Source organism: Typopeltis vanoorti, chromosome 7, assembly GCF_054136105.1.
Source record: "Typopeltis vanoorti isolate ZY-2024b chromosome 7, IOZ_Tvanoo_1.0, whole genome shotgun sequence".
Lineage (NCBI taxonomy): Eukaryota > Metazoa > Arthropoda > Arachnida > Uropygi > Thelyphonidae > Typopeltis > Typopeltis vanoorti.
The window spans coordinates 78,626,559-78,648,620 of record NC_143555.1 but is presented as its reverse complement, the minus strand read 5'-3'; the positions used below and the strand labels follow the sequence as shown (position 1 = coordinate 78,648,620).

Here is a 22,062-nt window from a genome sequence, read left to right as displayed (position 1 = left end):
TTTCACTTGCTGATATGAGACAATACTGTACTTGTTGGAGGCCACTTTGGGCCTTGAAAAAGTGCCATGTTTGACTCATAGCAGGTTTCCCAGATTATTTACTCTTAGCTGATTGACATTACAAATACGCTGTTGGTTATCAACTTGTCATTAGATAGGGTTTAAAAAAAAAAAATCAACATTAAATTACACAGAGAAAAAAAATATTGTTTCACACACCCACACAGTAGTTTTTAATTTGACATTCAACTAATGATTTTCCCCCCTTATCTTAGTAGATGCATATCTGTTCAGAAAAAAATCTAACCCAGTAAGCTACTTCTTTCCAGCATTGTTTGGCACAGAGGTTATTCTTTATCACACTGATTATTCTGCTCTAATAGAACCCACAGTGTAGAGGTGTAGCTTGGGGGGGGGGGGGGCAGTCTGCCCTGGGCGGCACTTTGAATATTTTTGAACTTTTGCAGTTAATTCTAAAATACAGTCTCGAGAACTCAGTTCCAACTATTATTATACTACAGCAAATTTTCCTCACAATTGCTGTAAGTGTTGCTAGTTGTGAGAGGAGTTTTTTTAAATAAAATTGATTAAGAATTACCTACATTACTATGAAATAGACTTTGACAATGTCATTGACGATTTTGCAGAAAAGCAAGAAAAATAACATTTTAGAATGTTGAAATTAAAGTTTTACTTCAAAAATAAACATAATGTTTTAATTTATTTCCCTATATGTCGTTTTGACTTTTTGTAGTATTTATGTAGTATTTGTAGTATGGATTCACCATGGTTCACACAAACCTTACAAATTATGAAAGTACATAAATATACACACACACACACACACACAGCACATCTGTATTCAATAATGAGGAAGGTGCATGCATGCATGCATGTATACACTTTATAGATAGTCTGCCTTGCAGACCACTGCTGTTAGGTGGTGTGTGAGTATTGTATGTGTGGTAAGTAAAATTTTTATAACTCATAGTCTTTCAGTATAATTTGAATAGGTCAGATGTAGTTGAGTTAGAGACTGCCTATATTTTCGTCAGTTTAATTTCAGTTATATCTGAAATTAAACTGAAGTGTAGTATCTGATTTTATGCTGACCCGCAGCTAGAGTGAATGAAATTATTAAAGTTAAATTGTAAATTTGAAAGTTAATCTAGTTAATCTTTTATATATGAATCATATTCACATCTTGGAATTAGCTCTTTCCTGTTAATTTTTGATTGTGTCTTCCTTTCTCCATTCCTGCTTACCTGGTTTGTATTTGCATATTTATTTCCATTGATCATTTTGTCTTTAACCCCAATAGTGATTGGGTTCAGCATCATGATGGTTCATAATTGCCCAGTGAAATTTTACACACATACACACACACGCACGCACACACACACATCGTTCTCCCAAGAAGTCAGAGGCTTATATCATATCAGTGCTGTGTGTGTGTGTGTGTGTCATGCTATAGGCTATATAACTGATAACAGTTATAGAAAAATATAACTGACATTTTATATAACAATAATATAACTGGCATATATATAATATATATATTATATATATGCATGGTGGTCATCTACTTGGTTGTTAAACATATTTTTAAAAAGAATTGAATGACAAAAATCGAGAAAAAAGGAAAAAGGTTTAATAGTATCACACGACTAGTTTCGGCTTTTTACAGCCTTCTTCAGGTGTTTTTATATTAAAGAAAAGAAAAAACATTATACATTGAAGATAAAAACTGTAAACAGCACAGAAAAATCACTATACATATTTAACGTGAAAACGTTGTAGTTAACGTATTCAAAGTAGTTCCTTCGTTGGTCACATTGTTGGGTGAGTGCCAGTATAATAATTTAAGCTATAACCTCCCAGACTGTCATTCTGCTGTGATCAAATATTGGCGCTCACGAGATGCCATACGCACGCACTCACCCAACAATGTGACCAACGAAGGAACTACTTTGAATACGTTAGCTACAACATTTTCACGTTAAATATGTATAGTGACTTTCCTGTGCTATTCACAGTTTTTTTATCTTCAATGTTTAAGGTTTTTTCTTTTATGAAAACACCTGAAGAAGGCTGTAAAAAGCCGAACTAGTCGTGTGATACTATTAAACCTTTTTTCTCGGTTTTTGTCATTCAATTCTTTTTAAAAATATTATATATATATATATATTTTTTTTTTGTGACATAAATAATTCATGAAAAATTGTAAAGTTACACACACACACACACACACACACACACACACACACACACACACACACACACACACACACACACACACACACACACACACAGAGCTCATTATAACCATACCATTCTGGCCAGTTTTGTGAGCTGAAAAACCTGCCACCTCCATGACTGGCTAATGCACCTTCAATTTTGAAGATTGGACTGTACTTGTAAGAAACATCAATAGAAATGAGGTTGAGTTAGCTACTGTGACATATCAAGATAATTTAGTTTTGAACAGGATAGAAATGAGTATCACATTCAGAAGAAGAAGAAGAATGTATAACAAAAGTTTTTAAAATGAATTAAAATCAGTGAGTTTACATAGATGAACTATAAACTAAACTAAACTAAAATAAAATTTAGAAACCTAGTGGATAACTCAAAAACATTGATTGACTCAGCCAGTGATGCATATGTTGAAGTTGTCTGCAAAGAGAAAAATTAGACCTTCATACCTAGAAGCATTTCTGAACAAGGAGAAAGCTATGATGAAATTGGCAACTGTATTCTTTATACTTCTTAAAGTCCTCCCATAGGCATTGGTTATTTGAAAATGTTTAAAAATGGAGAAAAGGATATTCTGGATGTGTGAAGGAATTACTTTAAAAAAATTATTGAATGATAAACAGTGGCAAAATAGCAGTAGAAAATATTCCTGAGAAATGCACTTATGAGATGATTAGTCTGGATTGATCCAGCTCTATGAGCTGGATTCAATTTAGACTAATCTTGCTAAACATGCCATCTCTATCAAATGTCAGATCCTTTGGAGAAAACTAAGGTTTTATATAAAGGATGTTTACTTCAAGAAAAATTATACAGAGAAAGATGTTAAACCTTGCTTATTGTCCCAGTCTGAGTAGAAAATGGTGGATCAACTAAAATTATTCCCCCCCCCCCCCTCCTCCAATGAAAATTGTTCTTCTCCACGTGTCTCACTCTAAGAAAATATTTGTGTGTGTTTGATTTGTTTAAAAATTGTTAATGAGACCATACTTCTCTCATTATTGAGTCTTTGTTTTGTTACTTATGCTTACGTAATTTAATTTTATAGTGATGATACCATATGCTTAGGCAGAAATTCAGGAAATAAGGAATTTCCCGCTTGGCAGATAGCATCAGTGAAAAAATCGTATTAAAAATTGAAATATTAGAAAATGACTTGACATTATCATTCAGGAATGTGTGGCACCGTGGATCTCCATTGCTTGTTTTTAACACAAATTTGGATACATTAATCTGGAAGAAAATTGTTGATAGGAAACTGGAAATAATGAAGCTTAATGAAACTAAACTAAATTAGCTGTATACAAGACAGTGTTCAAACCAGTTTTAACTTATGGATCTGAGAGCTGGGTCAGAAGTAAAACACTTGACCAAAGACTAGAGACTTCAGATATGAGAGTCCTGAGAAAGATTATAGGCGTGAACAGGTGGCATCAATGGCAGTATCATATTAAAAACGAGGATATTAGGAAAGAACTTGACATTGTCAGCATCCAGGAATGCGTTAGCAGAGCTAATCTCAGGTGGTATGGTCACTTAAACAGAATGGGCGAAAAAAGATTAGCAAAACAAGTGTTCTCTGGCAGGAAAACGACCCAGAAGAAGACCAAGATATAGGTGGATTGATACGGTACAAAGTGTTTTAGACGATAGAAATATAAGATCTGATAATATTGGAGTGTTGACAAGTAACAGACTGATTTGGAGGAAAATTGTAGATAGGAAATTAATAATGATGTAATTTTTTTCATGTAGTACTATCATATCCTGTACACCCCTTGAGGGTACATGGCAGGAATTTGATGATGATGATGATGATAATTCTTTAGTACTATAATACAGTTTTTGTATTAACAAACCGTTGAAAAGTCCTAACCAAATCCCAATAGACAAAATGCTTTTCTACAGAAATTCCCTAACTTGCCTGCATCCAAATTGAGTAATGTAGGAGATCCTTATGAAGCTGACATATGTACGTGTATTATTTGGTTTGTGATTTTCTTTATTTAGGTCATTGTGTGTGCATGAAATGACATGAAAAGAAATATGTGGTATGTGCATGTCATTCTTCATTTGTTTGTCTAGTTCAGGGATGGCCAACCTATTGGTCATGCACCAAAAGTGGCACATTGGAGGATTAGAAGTGGCCCATTGAATCCCAATGATAATAATAATAAAAAAGGAAGCCTATTTATGCCAAAAGTATTAACCAAAAACCAGTTTTTAGAAGGAAAAAAAAGTTAAAACTTAGTAGTCATGACAATTTTGTTTGCATATTCACCCGTTTGATCCTGAGGTGCCAAGCTTTAACAACAGTGGTGCATTGCAGGTTTTTGTCAGTCAGTTTACAATTGATACTCATGCATTATAGAGTTGTGCCCTGTTCATCCTTTGTGAATGTTTACAGTTTTGTACTTTTTTGAAAATTAAGCCTTGTTTTTACATTCAGTTACTCATCACAGTACAAAAGAAAATGAGTAAAAGAAAAACAGAAGGTGGTAGCAAGCGTTAATTCAATGAACAATAAACCCATTTTCACTTAGTGAACAAAAAATCATAAAAATGCCTAGTAACATATAAATGGAACTTATTGACTTAAAAACAAATTCATTATTGAACATGAAATTTGTTGAGCTTCCCTCAATCCCAAATGCTTCCAACATGATTAATTTCTAGCAATCATTACCCTGTGAGCATTTTCCACAATTAAGAAAATTTACCCAGAGTTATATCTGTCATTTTGGACCAATGTACAAATGTGAACAATCATTTTCAGCCATGAAATTAATTAAAAACAAAATGAGGTCTATATTAACATATTTTTACAGGACTAAAGGGTACAAGAGTTGTATGGTGCATCAGAACTTGTATGTGAAAAAATTGCTGCATGAAACATAAAAGGTTTGCCACCCCTGATCTAGATAATTAATATTAAATATTCAGTTTCATTTAATGGATATATTATCTATAGTGTTCGAAATTTTTATCTAGAACTATAGGATCAGTGAGCATTCATTGCTTTTATTCATATAATTCATGAATAATGATATTCATGAGTCATGTTTTAGAAAAAAAAAGTTCATATCTGCTGACTCTTCTGTGAATATTATCAGGCAAAAATAATAGGAGAACTTACTATAATTGAAAAATTACTTTAGCAGAATAATGCAAACCAACACAGATTGTGCATCACTATATTAGATAAAAAAAAAAAAAAATTAGTTCTCAGTTTAAAGATTATTTTGTTTTCATAATTAAGAAAGTTGGATTTACATAGGATTCAAAGTTGAATAACTAGAAGATCTAGACATAGCTTGTATACAGAATGCAGAGAAGACTCTAGTATTTTTGGGGACCAAAAGTGAAACTAAACAACCACAGACTCACTGAATTGAAGATAGAAACCAACAAAATAATAAGCATTATTCAATGAAAAAGAAGTGTGACTTGCATAAGAATCACAAAAATTCCATTTTGGTATAATTAATGTCACTGAGATAAAAATGTATAAAACAAGTGAGATACTTCTACATAGTAACTATAAGCTGTGTTATATATTTGAGCAATAGTGACCAAGGAAACAAAGGGGTTGCAATAGTATTCAGTACTAAACACAGAGATACTTCTTGAATGGAAGGAGATTTTAAATTGAGTGATGCAGGCATTTCAAAATGGAAAACTTGAGACTTATTTATGACTGTGGTATCCCCAGAAGGCTCTATTAGTGAAGAGGAGTTCTTTGAGTCATCAAAGAGGACAACTGACATACAAAAAAAAAAAAAAAAAAAAGGAAAACGCTGACTCTTGTTAGAGACTAAACAGCAAAGTAGGAAATGAATCCTAGATATACACAGAAATATTTCAGAAAAATTTCTAAAAGAGTAGAGCCAATAATAATGGTAAGTGCTTGTTGAATTTCTCTTTGGGACACTGACTATCCGTTACTAACATCATAAATTAAAGATGGCAAAGAAATTATATTCTTGGTTTAATCCTGTTCTTTCCACGTGTATGCAAACAGAGTTTGTGGATGAAGTATCATCACAACTAGGCTACTTATATATATAGAGCTGGCAACTTCACATTAATAGCTTTAATATCCCATTATGCAAAACACATCTTTTTGGGTGTGCATAATGGGATGGTCACTACCAAACCAATTTCAACCTTTATTGAGGTCTCATCAGACAGTCAGAACCAGAAGAGATACCAAGGTTGAAATAATGCACAAGTCATATATTTCCTTTAGACAACTAGTAAGAAGGAATTTTTTGTATCGCCTTATTATTGAAATACTCTGAATCAGAGAAAATATCTGGATGGTGACCTTTCCCATAACGCTTAGTATTTTGCATACCCAAAAGAATGTGTGCTTTGCATTATGGGATACTAAGGCAATTAATGTATAGCTTCTATATATAACTGTTGTGATGATACACTACATGCAGGCTTTGTTTGCTTACACTCAGTAAAGGATTAAACCAAGAATATAATATTTTGGCATCTTTAATTTACAGTATAACCAAGTGAAAAAACTTTCAGCATCTTTCTCTGATCCAGTGTATTTTAATAATAAGTTGATACATCTTTTTTACTAGTTGTATATGACTTTTGCATTAGTTCAACCTTGATATCCCTTATGGGTCTGACTCCCACTGATGTTGCTTGTTAATGTTTGTCTTTGGGTTTGCTTGCTTCTTGGGGAGTAAAGAGGATCTGCTCAATGGTGGCTTTTCATGTCATTGAAGTGGAACCGCTACTGAGTTTCCTATCTACTATATATGTGCTTTGCATTATGGGATATACGAGGGTGGTCTGAAAAGTTCTCAGCCTCGACCATAGATGGCAACGCTATTGGCAAGATTTTTTTTTTCTATCTGTCATAAGCATCCATGTGAAATTGCAAGTCATTCTATCAAGTAGTTTGTTTTATACAACTGTCTGAAGCAAAAGTGTTGTCTGTATCCCTTGAAATGGATAGAGACAACACTTTTGTTTAATGCCAAAAGAAATTCATTCGAAGTTCATAAAAGTTTATGGGCACTCTTCTCCTTCGTTTTCAACAAATAAGAAATGGGCTGTCAAGTTTAAACGTGGCCGTACCAGCTTTGAAGATGATCCACCAAAAAGTGTAACACACCAGAAATCATTGATCAAGTGTACGATATGGTATTGGATGACCGGCGAGTCAAAGTGCGTGAAAGTGCTGAGCTATAAGCATTTCAAAAGAACGTGTAGGGATATATTTTGCATGAAGAATTGCATATGAAAAAGCTTTGGCAAGATGGGTGCTGCACTTGCTCACAGCAAATGCAGATCAAAATCAAAAATGCATTTGCATGAAAATCTCTGAACAGCGGAACATTTTAACGAGAATAAAACTGATTTTGTGCGTTGATTTATTACTATGGATGAGACTTGGATTCACCGTTATACACCAGAATCCAAACAGCAGTCAAAAGAGTGGACAGAAGCTGGTTGTTCAGCACCAAAGAAGACAAAGTCAGTTCCATCATTAGGAAGGTCATTGCATTGGTGTTTTGAGATGCTAAAGGCATTTTGTTTATTAATTATCTTGAAAAGGGTAAAACAGTAACCTGGGGAATATTATTTCAATCTTTTAACCAGACTAGACAAAAATATTCTTGAGAAAAAACTTGGTTTGCAGAAGAAACAAATCATCTTTCATCAGGACAGTGCACCTGCCCACAGGTGCACTGTCCTGATGTTTAGGCAATGGAAAAATTAAGGGATCTGCACTATGAATTGTTGGATCATCCACCCTATTCCCCAGATTTGGCTCCCTCTGACTTCTATCTCTTCCCAAAACTGACACTCTTCCTCACTGATCAGGGTTTTTCTTCAAATCAAGAGGTGATTGTAGCTGTAGAGGAGTATTTTACAGATGTTACTGAGAATCACTACAGGGAAGGGATAATGGTGCATTGCTGGAATAAATGTATTAGTCTTAAGGGAGATTATGTTGAAAAATAGAAATAATTTTGAAATTATAAATTCGTTTTTTCATTGTTCATTGGCCAAGAACTTTTCAGATCATTCTTGTATGTAGATCACATCTACAATGCAATCTACATACGAGGGTGGTCCCCAGTTATTGTTTTACCCTTTTCAAGATAATTAATAAACAAAATGTAAACCTTGTACTTATTTACTCATATTTCTTCTTATGACTCTGTATTAATACCTTGTATACATAACTATTTTTTCAATACCTTGTAAGAAAACTTTATTGATACCTTTAATGCATAGATACTTTGTTTTTTATACATATATTTTATTTATCACTCCTTACAACTATTTATTAATACCTGGTGTAGATAACTTTTTATTAATACCTTTAATATGCAGATATTTAATACTTTGTGCATACATGTTATCTTAGTAACTAATTTATTCCCTTGTAACTATTTATTAATATCCTGTGCACTGTTGTAACTTAAGTCATGGTACCTTAATGGATTGTATACAGCACTCAGAAAGGATTAAAACAGAATTTAATACTTCCTATATTTTGATTCAGTCACTGAGACATCTTCAGGGATTACAAAAAAACTAATGTAACATATACACAAATACCACACAATACTAAACCCAACTGTGTGGGCAACTCTGAAGTCCTTTCTAGGTGGAGTGCCCTCTAAGGGCGGTTGTAGGTGGCCTGGAATGTAAGGTGGGGTCTCTGATGATAAGTGTTTCCCAAGTCTTAGGATGCTTAATGCAACCATATTTATTAAGATTTGGTTGATATCTGAGAGCTGATGCTGATTCTAAAAATAGCCTCTCTTTTTTGAATTTGCTTGGTGGAGCATGGTGTTTTTTTTTTTCCATGAGATTCTGTGGGTTGTATCCAAGACAAGGTCAGCCAGGCCTGACTGACCATAGTCATGGTTGCAAATGTATGACTTGTGTTCCTCCAGGCAGAGTTGCTGATCTGCCTGTCTGTCCAAAGTATGCCAGCTTACAGGAACAGTGTACTTTATAAACTCCATGCACTGAGAGAGGAGGGAACTGATCTTTTTTAGAACGGATAAGGGTAGCAAGTTTGCGGTGGGGCTTAAATGCTGTGTGTAGGTTGTACTTTTTTAAAATCTTGGCTATTTTTTCCAATGTGGCTACATCTGTGGCATTTCTAAACTTTTTCTAAGCCTCTACACACGGTACAGTATGATCTTTGTTATCCTTACCGCATAAAACCACAAAACAAATAAGACTTCCACTTTTATAAAGAGCAAGCAAGTTCTGAATTAGTATGCCAACTAGGCATGCTGAGAAGCTGCATTCTTGAATTACGTGCGTTTCTGTAATGTAGCATTTCAGTGGTTTGGCAATTTTCTTCTCCAACTGAAATGATGACTTTTAAAGAGCAAAAAATCTGCATCAAATTTTGCACATTTTTTGCAAGTACAGGGTGTTCGGGATAAATTTGACAGTTTCGTAAGGAAAAAGAAAATCTTCTTTGTATCTATTAAATTTAATGAATTGACAAAAAAACGTTACAGGCAGAGTTAATTACAATACTATCAACAAGATTTACTCAAAATAACCACCATTAGCATCGATCACAGCTTCAATTCTGCTTCGGAACCTCGAACAAGCTGATGCTACAGTCTCCCTGGGAAGGGCCGCAAAAACTGTTTTAATTTTATCCATTAACTGGGCTTTTGTATTACTGGAAGTGCGATTGGTGTCTTTTTCAACTGCGCCCCATACAAAATAATCCATGGGGTTAAGGTCTGGGGAGTTTGGAGGCCAAACATTTGGACTGGTGAAGTCGTAGAAATTTTCAGACAACCATTTTTGACTTTTCCCAGAGGTGTGGCAAGGGGCCGAATCCTGCTGCCATACATACGGCCTACCATTGGCTACCCTTGTTATCCAGGGCTTGACTACAGTTAGCAACTCCACGAACAAAGCCCGAATTCCAATGCCAGGGTTCTTCAACACCTGTTCCTGCAGATTTGCGAGGAATTCTGCTGTACGAACGCAATCAGATCGTCTGCTAGGGATCTTTCTTCTTGCTACATCCTCGTAGTCACCATTGCAAGTCTCTAGTTCATGCCTGATTGTTTTTACTGTATTCAGGGAGCATTGGGCAGCAGTCGTAATATCCTTATTTTGATGGCGGGCACGAATCATCATGATACAAGTTATTCTCTTCCATGATTCAGGTGGGTTCCAGCTATCCATCCTTTCTGACATCTTGTATATGAATGAAGAAGGGTCCAAACTTTTAAATGAAGAGAAGTGTGTGTTAATACATGTAACTTACGGAAAAATATAATTAATTATAAATATGTCAAATTTATCCCGAACACCCTGTAAGTGAGAGCATTCATTGCAAATGTCCAAACAAGTGGAAGAATAATGACTAAGTTCTTTGCCATGACAACGCACTTGCCCACGCTTGTTAATAGTTCCTGGCTTCCAAAAACACAACATTCCCTCAACCCATTTGCCTGCCTTCACCCTCCCTGTGATCTTTTCCTGTTCCCAAAGATGAAATTCTGGCTAAAAGGGCTCTGTTTTGACACAGTTGAGAAGAACCACAAAATTGCAGTGGTGCTCAACACAGTCACACTTGAGGACTTCCGGGGATGTGTGGAATCACTGAGAAACTTCTGGGATTGCTATATAAATGCCCAAAGGGACTACTTTGAAGGGTTTTTTTTTTTTTTTTTTTTTTTTTTTTTTTTTTTTTTTTTTTTATTAATGGTCAAATTCCCTGACCTTCTGGATAGCACCTTGTATTGCTAATAGTATTGCACTCATAGCTTTTTACCTTAACTAGACTCAAAATCATTCAGTATCAGTTGCAGCACACCCCACACCTCTGTTATCCTTCTTAAAAATACTGTTCTTACATTTGACACCAATTTGTATATCTGCCAATGATAGCCAGGTTTCACTAATATCGCTTGCAATCTAAGATACCAGAGTATCTACCAAGGCAGCAAACTCTACCCCTTTGTTTATGATACTCCTAGCATGCATGTCATAACAGGTTACCTGCATGATTTTTTTTTTTTGTATTCTCACATCTGTAGTCTGCATGACTCAGTTGTTGAACTTGCATGTTGCTATTCTTATCTAATGCCTTACTTATGCTGACATCGTTTACTCATGCTTAGTAAGTTTGAACTGTATGAAAACAATTATTCTTTTCCTCATAATCATTTCCATGATAACTTACATTTCTATCATTAACACATCTGAATAACATGGTTGCTCTTTTGCACAGATTCTCACTATTCCTCTAATCCTAATGTAGTTTCTTTGACTCTGTGTTAGGTCTCATACCTATTAAAAAATTTTTTGGACTCCTGATACCAAACACATTCAAGTATATGCTGTCTGTCTTATACTAACCTGATTTTTGCTCGAACTCGCATAACACATCCAAATACTTGTAACCATTGTTTCTACACAATTCTATGCATTGAATTGTTGTTGCCACCAAGGCAAATTTTCACTGCACTTTTTTTTTTTTTTTTTTTTGGTCTGGTTAAAGTTTGTTCCTACCAAAACTACCATCTCTTTTAAGTTTCTTTTTTGTTTTTCAGTTATGTTTGTTTAATTTTTTATTTCACACCTTAAAAACTCGAAGTAGTTACACAGTCATCAACCACGTGCTTTATGTTTGATCTTTATACCATATCATATCCTTCTTTTTTATAATATTTTACTTGCCTGATTATCTTTAAGTGAAATCCAATCTTAATCAGTGCTTTTTTTGTTTCTCCTTTTGCTGCTTGCCTTTCTTATACTTTCAATGCCTCTCTAATCACTTTCAACCTTTTCCATTTCCCTCATCATCCATCTAATAATAAATGAATATAATAATAAATTGCTTTAGGCTAGATATTTGCAAAGTTAATTTCTGAACCTTCAAGATTATGTTAACTTGGGCAAATCATGTTGTTAACCATTTCACAAGCATTCCTCTTTGTTGCTACCTTATTGTTGTTGCAAGATTTAACCATGTTAAGGTCCTACTTGGAATACTGTTAATATTAAAGTCAGAAAATATATCATATGCTGTAAATATATGGAAATCAGCAGTATTTCTATAATTTATAATAATATATAGTAATATTTAATTTAATATTACTATAAAAACACTAATTATTCTAAGAAAATAACGCAATAAAACAGATAAAAATCACTAATTTCGCAGGATCGTTAAACATACTGACTTTTCACTATGTACTCTTGAATCAGACTGAATTTCATGCATGTTAGTCTATTGCTTGTTGTCACTCCGATATTGTTAGATCTTATATTTTTGTCTTCCAAGGCACTTTTCTGACTGAATCAATCCAAGTTGAACTTGGTCTTCCTGTGGTTGTTTTTTTTTTTCTTACCCTTTTAGTATCAAACACCTGTTTTCCTAACTTTTACTCTCCTTCTTCTGTTTAAGTGACCATACCACCTGAGATTAGTTTTGCTCGTGCATTCACGAATGATAACAATGTTAAGTTCCTTGCTAATATTTTCATTTTTATTATAATTCTTTCCCTGATGCCATCTGTTCATTCTCCTAGTTTTTCTCGCAACTCTCATATCTGTGTCTCTAGGCTTTGATCAACTCTTTTATTTCTAACCCAACTCTCAGATTCATAAGTTAAAATTGTTTTGAACAGGTTCCACATTCCTGCCTATTTTTATGGTTTTTGGTCTTTTATTGCTAATTTTCATGCCAAATTTTTGGAGACTTTCACTGGATTTGTTTTGCATGCATCATCTGCATAAAGCAAAGAGATGCTTTATAAGATAAGTTTAATAACTGATTCTCATATTAGGTTTAATTCTGCTTTTTTTCCATATAGATGATAAAAACGGAGATAGAGTGCACCATTGTCTTACACCTGCTTTTACATTAAACTACTCTTCCTGTACTTCCTTTAATTTTAATTGCTGGCAACTTAAATATGTGCTATGTATTACTCTGTATAGTGTTCCATTTACCTGATATAATTGTTGCATTCTGAACAGCTTTTCTCTTTGTACCTTGCCACATGTTTTTTTCCTTATCTACAAACTTAAAAGGACTTCCAAATAACGTGTCTATGAATTAAAATCTTGACATGAATGTTAATGTCTTTAGATTAGGAGGTGAATTTCATCACCTGCTCTGGAATATAATAATTCAGCATGAAATTACTGTATAAGGTGGCGTAACAAAAATCTAGTGTCATTTTTTATCCCCCTTTTATTTTCCCGTTTTAGTACAAAATACATAAAATGGAGTATTTCCCACAGTATTGTTGTTGAACTTACTGGGAATAATACTTTCACAGTATTACTCCCAGCAGGTGTAGTTTGAGCTGATGGTTTTTAGCTGCCAGTATGTATGTGACCTCTTTTCGTATACATTGCTGTGCCTTTGCAGATAACAGATAATACATGTTGCTGTTGTGCTGATTAGATTAAGTTAAAAATATATGTATCTGTATTCAACAAATGAAAATTTCAGGGCATGGATCGTAATTATATTTGCTAGGAATTCAGTTCACTGTTGTGAAAGGGTTGATCTTTTATTATTTTGCAATAGTGAGCTTAAAAGAATCATTTCTCTGAGACTCCACCCTGGACTATTCTACAGTTTCTTATAGGGCATAATTTCTTTGTAGTTGTATGTTAATTATGGTGCATATCCTCTGTTTAAAAATTTCTACATTTATTCTTACCCTTTAGTAACTATGTTTCTGTCATTTCTCTTCTTTGTTCCACCAATCAAACAAATTTTATAACCCACAGACATTCCGGTTTATTCTCGTTGTGCGCATTCTACAAATCTGTCACTATCTAGGCCATTTACCTTCCCGCTACTGTCTCTTCCCCAAGAAATGGACGTATCAAATATGCACACAGCAGTTCAGATGTAATTGTGTTAAATCCTTATAAAGAAGTATAATAACTTCCTTATCTCTACTTATCAGTATGTTTTTCAGCATCTAAGTATTTGACTAATTGTGTCCACTTTTGCAATACATCCTCTGAATTCCAACTCCTGGTTCACCCGTCACCTCCAAATGCCTAGCATGATCAATTCTTGCAGCACACTTCCATTGATGTAATACATAGCTTGTAATCTTTTCATTCCAAAATACATAACTTCAAGTGAAGATGCTACTAAGTAGCACCAGTGATTAAAATAACATTAATCATCTTTATACTTTTTTATGCTTTGTATGGAATCCTTGAAATAGGTAGCACTTCACAGGCATCTCAGGTGCTGATGGGATACATCGAACTCATTAACATTCTCTTTTGCTCACAATATTTAAATCATCCTTCAAGATTTTGGCAGCACCTTTATTAACTATTTTCATGCTCAGTTTGCTTCATAAATTAAAAAAACAGCATCAACATTCCCTTGAATGTTGATGCTGTTTTTTTGAGATATTTCTTGTGTTTTGTAAAAGACATTCTTGTTATACTAACGAAGAAAACGTGTCAGCTGTTATACATAACTTCTTGCTTGCCATTTACATGGAGTGTGCATACTCACTGAAGAGTTTGGTGGGTGATTGACAGTTGACAGAAAGAGTGTTTTTGTTATCAGGGTAATGAGGAAAAACAAAGAGAGCTCTAATGGAAATTTCATAACAGCAACCAGGGAATTTTGTTCTTAGGAAATTTTTAAGTTTTACTTGACAGTCGGGAGAATATTAATAGAAGATTCTGAAAAGGCGTAGAACTGTGAATCTTTAAACTAGAGGAGTTTATACTGTCAACAAGCATTTAGTAACTAAAATAAGATATTGTAGTCGACATTCTAATTGAATTTTCGAGGAAATACTGAATGGAAAGGTTCATCTTCTTTCTTAAGGACACCGGTTACTATGGAAAAAGCAATTGATGAAATCTGAAACTGTAAAGTGGCTTAACATGAAGAGCTCAACTTAGATATGTTGTTTATGAAGTAGTGGAAGAAACTTCTTTCTCTGGTACAAAAATTAGTAAATTGTGTGACAATTAGAACTACAAGGGGTAAGAATATTTATACTTCAGTGAGACAGGAGGAATAATATTGTATGCTACTTAAGGGAGGTAAAAAAGGATCCCATGGAAAGGAAGAAGAAAATTTTAATTTTTGGAAAGATCCTAACAAAGAAACTGACTCTGATGAACATTTTTTGTTGTTGTGAATACAAAGTGTTTAGTCTGGTCGACATGATTAAGTATATGTCAAACAATCCAATAATAGAATGAATCAGAGAATGAACGATTTTAATATTTTGGATAAGAAAATTTCTAAAGTGTAGATTTATTTGAGAAGGACTTGGATCCAGTTAATTTTGTAATTATTTATGTGATGTTATTTAAATGTATATAATGTTTTAGTTTCATTAAATATATATATATATATGCACATATATATTTTTTTATATACATTCATAGTAAAAATCTCTTTAACAGAGATATAAACACTGGCACAGCTGTAAGTTTTTTTTTTTTTTTTAAATAACTGGTACAGCTGATTACAGAAATTAATAATAAACATTCTCCTGTCACATGCATATGCAAAGTCCATTCCAGCAGTTTGGTGAGTGTGGACATTTTTTTATTATTATTATTATTATTCCACCTCAGCTGTTGCTTTATTATTACAGAAAGTGAGTGAATCACAAGGCCTATGCCTCAATCTGTGTTATTCTACTTAAAGTATATTTCTATCCATGCATTCCTAAGATACTGACCAATCTATAATTTGCTGCTTCTGTCTTCTTTTTTTTTTTTTTTATTATTATTTCTTATCCTCTTTCCACTCCCTTGGACCTTACTATGCTTAAGCCAGAGACTCTGCTAGTTCCCTTGCACTTTGTTCTGACATGTGAATGGATAGCAGGTCTATGGAATGAACCATATGAGAACAGGTTGAAGATTTGTGGGTTGCAGAAATTAGTTGATAGGCGGAAAAGGGGAGATATGATTGAGACATTCAAATTGCTAAAGGTTTTCTATAGGATTAATTCAGAGGATATTTTTGAGATCAGGACTGGTGGTGGGAGAACTAGGGAGACACCTATGGAAGCTGGGCAAGAGTGTGGTTAGCAGGGGGTGTTAGAGCTGGGTTCTTTACTTTTAGAGTGGTAAATGAGTGGAATAAGCTGCCAGAGTCTGTTGTGGGTGATATGACGGCGAGTGAGTTCAAGGCATGGTATGATAGATACTGTGAGAATGTCGTATAGTTGTGTAGATATGATGTTTAGGGCCTCCCTCGATGAGTCTAAGGACTCCCTGGAGTCGCCCTTAATAATAATAATAATATCCCATCTAGTACTGCATTTTGTAATATCCTAAGCATGTCTAATTCATCTACTCCTGTTCTCACATTTAGTTTGAAATTCTTTCAAACTGAATGCACTGCAGCAAAAAGATTGTGTGATTACTGAGATCTTAAAATTAGATAACTCTGAATTGGTGGAAATGAATGATTCCTTAGAAGTGATGTCATGAAAATTTCTGATTTTATTAACACTTAATAAAGCTTAATGTTTTATGTTAATGTTATTTCTTTTACTTGAAGTGCAGACTAGACTATTCCCTTGTAAAATGCAAACCCATGCATGCCGCCTCACTGGCAAACTTGATTGTAACTCATGATTTGAAGCATTTGACCAGCTTAAAGAAGCAGCTTTTTATATTAGCTAAAGCAGTGTCTCCCTATCCCCAACATACAAATATGGCTTTGAATGAATTGCTGCCTTCCAGTTGTTCTGTGAAATTAAATGTCATTTTTTCAAAAAAATCACTTTATTATCAGTTATTCTATATTCCAGCTAGCAGTCAGTGCTGGTATGCTGCACATACATATATTTTTCATTAGCATTAATGTGTTTTGAAATGGTAAATTTTAAAACACGTAGACCTTAACCATCTTCATACCTCTTTGCTTTGCTAAGGATCTTGGGAGGAGGATGATATCTTGTGTTAAGACTAGTGCTGGAAGAAACTTGTGTTAGAGGCTTAATGGAATAAAACAGCACTAAGAAAGGATTAAAACTGTTATTTAATTCCTCTAATATTTGGACTGAGATGAAATATTTGAAGAATTGAATACATTTTTAATTATTTCTTAGTGCTGTTTCACTTCATTTAGCCTCTAACATGAGGGTAATACCTAATTAGCACCAGTGCTAATATTATCACATAAGTTTCACTGCTTTGCTTGTACCTCATTCTGCATAGAATGGTAGAGATCATTTTGTTCAATCTTATGAGGATTTAGAACAGAAACCTACAGCACAGCAGACAGGTATGACATAACTGCAAGGAAATCTGTTATTATTAACTTCAAGTGCAAAAAGCAGGTGAAAATGGTTATGTTATGTGATATTGCTTTTTCTGTGGCCACTGTGTGTGTGACTGAACTATGCAATTTCAATGAAATTGAAATTGCATATTTAAGTCTATTATTTTGAAACTAATAGTAATATTTTAGATATCACTACCTTACAGCTTGCAGATTTATAACACTAGTTTATTTTTCAACTCAGCTGTGACTAAGCATCTGTGATTAATATAGATACCTGCAGGAATACTGTAAGCATGAAATTATTTAACAACTTCATGTTTAATGTCTGAGTATTGTTAGTAAGACATTTTATTTGATCTTTTTTAGTGAAATGAATCGCGGAATTCAAGAAACGGCCCAGTACTATGAAAAAATGATGTTCAAAGAAGCCCTGCGAACTGGATTCTTTGAGTTCCAGGCATCTCGAGACAAGTATAGAGAACTAACCATCTGTGAATCTTTGAATTATGATCTTGTGCATAGGTTTATTGAAACTCAGGTTCTAATTTTATCCCCGATCTGTCCACACATTTGTGAATATATTTGGTCTCTAATGGGAAAGGTAAGAATAGATTTGCTGCCAGAAATAGGATCTCCATCTATTAACGAATGTATATAATAACTGTAATATCTGCAACATAGTAATAGAGAATAAAACGCATTATTTCTTGAAATTAGCAACAAATGTTTCATGCTGAAATCAACAGTACATCATCAGTGTGAAACAAATAAACCACTTACCTTTACTGTTAGATATATATACACCAAAGTTCTGCATATCATGCCTCCCAGAACATTAGTGTTATCAGAACCTTAACTAATAAAGCACATAATAATTGTTCTTCTTCTTAATCTTTACAGTGTGTGAAGATGCTTCACACACAAACATTGTTTATTGATCTTGGGTAAATGATTAAAACAAGAATATAATTTGTCAAATGTAACATGCTTTGTAATGCACTGTTAAAATTTTCCACACACACACACACACACACACACACACACACACACACAAATGAATAGTTTATGGAAAAGAGACAGTGGTACTGAATTTGTAAAAGATGTGATGATTTAAGCATTTTTAATTAATTGCATGATTGGTAAAACAACGTTAGATTTTACCCTTCAACTAAAAAATAAATAAATAAACCAAGTTTGATTCTCGTTATGTGAGGAATCTTTATATTGGATTTTTCATTTGAAGCTGGGTTAGCCAAACCCATTGCCATCTACTGCACACCACCAACCCCTAGATCTTTTTGTCTGTAAATTGCACATATTTTCCTGGCCAGTATGTGGCAGATTGAGTCATATGAAATGCTTGATTCAAATGTGGAATGAGATCATGTGGCAGATAGTAATGCATGGTAAGCAGAATACAAGTAAGAACAAGTCTTAGAATGCAAGATGATAACAGTTTGTGAAGCAGTATGCAAGCAAGTGGAATGAGTGGATGATGGGAATTGGAATGTGTGTTCTGAAAGGAGATATGTCAAGAGTTTTTGAGTGGTAAAAAAGAACAACAAAAGAGACAAGGATGTGAATCTGTGGCAATGGTATGATTGGAATTGACAGAAATTAACTGAGGAGAACTGTGATTGCAAATGATTTCAATTATAGACTGAAATGTGAAATGAGAAATTGTGAATTTAATGACAAACAATGAGACAGAAAGAATGATAGCTTTAGGGATGATCCTAGAAAATGCAGAAATAATTTTGTCAAGAAAGAAAAACTGAACTTGGGTGATAGGGAGGGGAAGATTCACCTTTAGCTTCTCCTTTGAACTGGTCATGTTTTGAGAATCTGTAGTCTTCTCAGTCCTGGTAGTCAGCTGTCATATGTATACACTAATTTTAAAAGCATGAGGAATAAAGACAAGGAAACCAGAAATTAGAGGCCTTAATGCTAACAAGGAAGGATATTGTTGGTATAGAACATGATGGATTCAGTTTATTCAGGGTTTGGTTTGGTTGTTTTGAATTACAGCTTACGATATGTAGCAGTTAAGGATATGAGGCTAGTGTATTATGTCTGTAAATTTCCTGTTCTTCAAGAAACCAGCTATCATATATTCCATCAAATTCATTCACACTAGATGCACTATCTACCCCTAAGGGCAAATTATTCCACTCACTTTGCTCTCTGAGAGAAAAATCTAGCTCTTACCCCTTTCTTGACTGCGAATAAATTTAACTTCCATGTATGAAAGATGAGTAGAGAGTATCACTAATGATTATAGATGATTTAAACCATAGGTTCCCAAAGTGTGTGGTACCCCCCCAGTAGGTGCTGAAGCCTTCTAGAGGGGGGGCTATAGTGGGATCAGAAGCATTTCGGGGCGATCTAGGGGTCGGTGGCTCTTTATAGAAGAAATAAATAATATATATTTAAAAATTAATCATTTTCGTGATTTTGCGATTAGGTAATCATTTAAAATTTAAATATTGCATTTTAATTCATCTTATGCCCATCTTACACGATCAATTTTTTTATCAATTTTCTATTTCAATTATTTAATCATTTGAAAATTTACCATGTCAGATAGAAATAGATGTCAATTTTCTATGTCAGTGAGAAAATAGAGCATGTATATATGTGTGTATAATAGGTTATGTTTACAGTAGCAAATATATTCGTTATATTTCATTTCAAAATATATATAAAATATATAAAACCACTTTTATGTATTATACTATTTTCTGTGGTTATGTTTTGTAGGTTTGTTGTTTATATCTTGTGTAATTATTTTATTTATTAATTATTATTTATAATTATTCGGACAAAACGCGGAAAACTTATAATGAGGGGGTGTTACAAAATTTATGTCTTGCAAAGTGGGCGGTGCCCCGAAAAAGTTTGTGAACCTATGATTTAAACCAATCAGATTAGAAATCTTCATCAGCAGTGGTAGTATTAGTATGAATAATACAGGAAATGAGTTTGTGGCTGTTTACTGTGAGATAGAGATTAACATGACAAAAATACATAACTAGGTGTTGCTTCAATCAAGGATCATCCAAAGAGAATTGCATAGATACTAAATCTTTTGGATCCAAGACCTGTCATTATGGATGATTTCAATTATGGGGATATAGTTTGGTGGAAGAAAAAAGCATGCAAGATGAGGGAAAATAGGATTACTCAGTAATAACTACTTTAAGCAGCACATGTTGGGACTCATGAAAGAACATTGGATCTCGTAAAAATATCCAAGAATTTTTCTATAGATCCAAATGGATAGAGACTATTGTATCTATCCATTTGGTGAAAGTGTGATTATGTTATTTTGACTTAGGAGATGATAATATATATAAGAGGGCTTTGACTAAGAAGGGACATCGTGGTGGACCTATAAAGCAGAATAATTGTAATAATCTGAGAAGGTAGCTTGAGGCAGTGCTCGGCATAAGAAACTACCTGGTACAGGAAATAATTAAAGAGTGCTTAAGGGAAGTTCATTAAAAGTATTAACATGGTCTTTAACACATTCATACTGGACTGTCACTTGCCATATTTCACACAATCAACATAGGATACATTCTGGTATGAACATGTTCCCCTGCCTTAAGTGGCTCAAAATTTTATTAATCAAGTAAGTTTTGTTTGTCCTGTTTTTATTTTGGAACAGCTTATGTGGCCTAATTGTAGTGCCTTGAATGTGTGTGGCAATGAGATTTTATTTTACCAGACTGTTTCTCTTGTTTCATGATGTTCAAATCAGACTAAAGAAATGAAATTTGTAAAAGGTTAAATAACTAGCTTGTACAGATCGCTGCAGATTTCATTATAAAACAGAATCAGATAATATAATTTATTTTAATTTATTGATTTATTGTATTAATTTTGCAGTATTATGTTTGCTAATTTTACAGCCCTGATAAAACTTTCAATTACTGTTCAAAATAAATTATGGTTTGAAATCTGCAGTGTTCTCCAAGCATCCAATTTCGTTCAGATGGTCTGTAGACTTCATGGCTTGCCTTTGTTTTACTGTATCACCATAATCTTTTACAAAAATTTCATTCATAAACTGTTCCAGTTTCTATGTTTAATTGAAGTGAATCCTTAAAGTAATAAAGTTTAATACTTGTCATATGCATTTTATAGGCATACAAATTAAGAGTTAGTGAAAACAATGTCTAAAAGGAGAATTTGAGTATTAAACATTCTACACATTACTAAAAAACACACATAGTAACTACAGTGATAAGTTTTAATACGTAAATATTTCATCCGAAGTATCTTGAGACATCCTCAGTACAGTAATTCAAACAATACTAGGAATAACGTACAGTTAGGGCACATGATTACAATGGAATCTCAATATGCATGCAGTAGCGTGTTGTAGAATTAAATTAAAATATAACTGGGGGGGGTGAAAAAAGATAACATATATAAAGAGATTATTTTACACAATTTTCTATGACGATTTCCCATACTTTAGGAATAGCAAGAACGTCATTGTGGTTTAAATTTGGTCT

The 22,062-nt window shown here is 33.8% G+C and overlaps 1 protein-coding gene across 2 annotated transcripts in view; it reads left to right on the top strand.

Moving 5' to 3' along the window:
- Positions 1–22,062, top strand: part of LeuRS (Leucyl-tRNA synthetase) — a 388,197-nt gene that overhangs the window by 247,685 nt on the left and 118,450 nt on the right. For both annotated transcript variants that reach the window (XM_090395982.1, XM_090395980.1), the window contains exon 20: positions 17,906–18,140. In XM_090395982.1, coding sequence (XP_090252108.1) covers positions 17,906–18,140 — 235 coding nt within the window. The remainder of the gene's footprint in view (positions 1–17,905; positions 18,141–22,062) is intronic.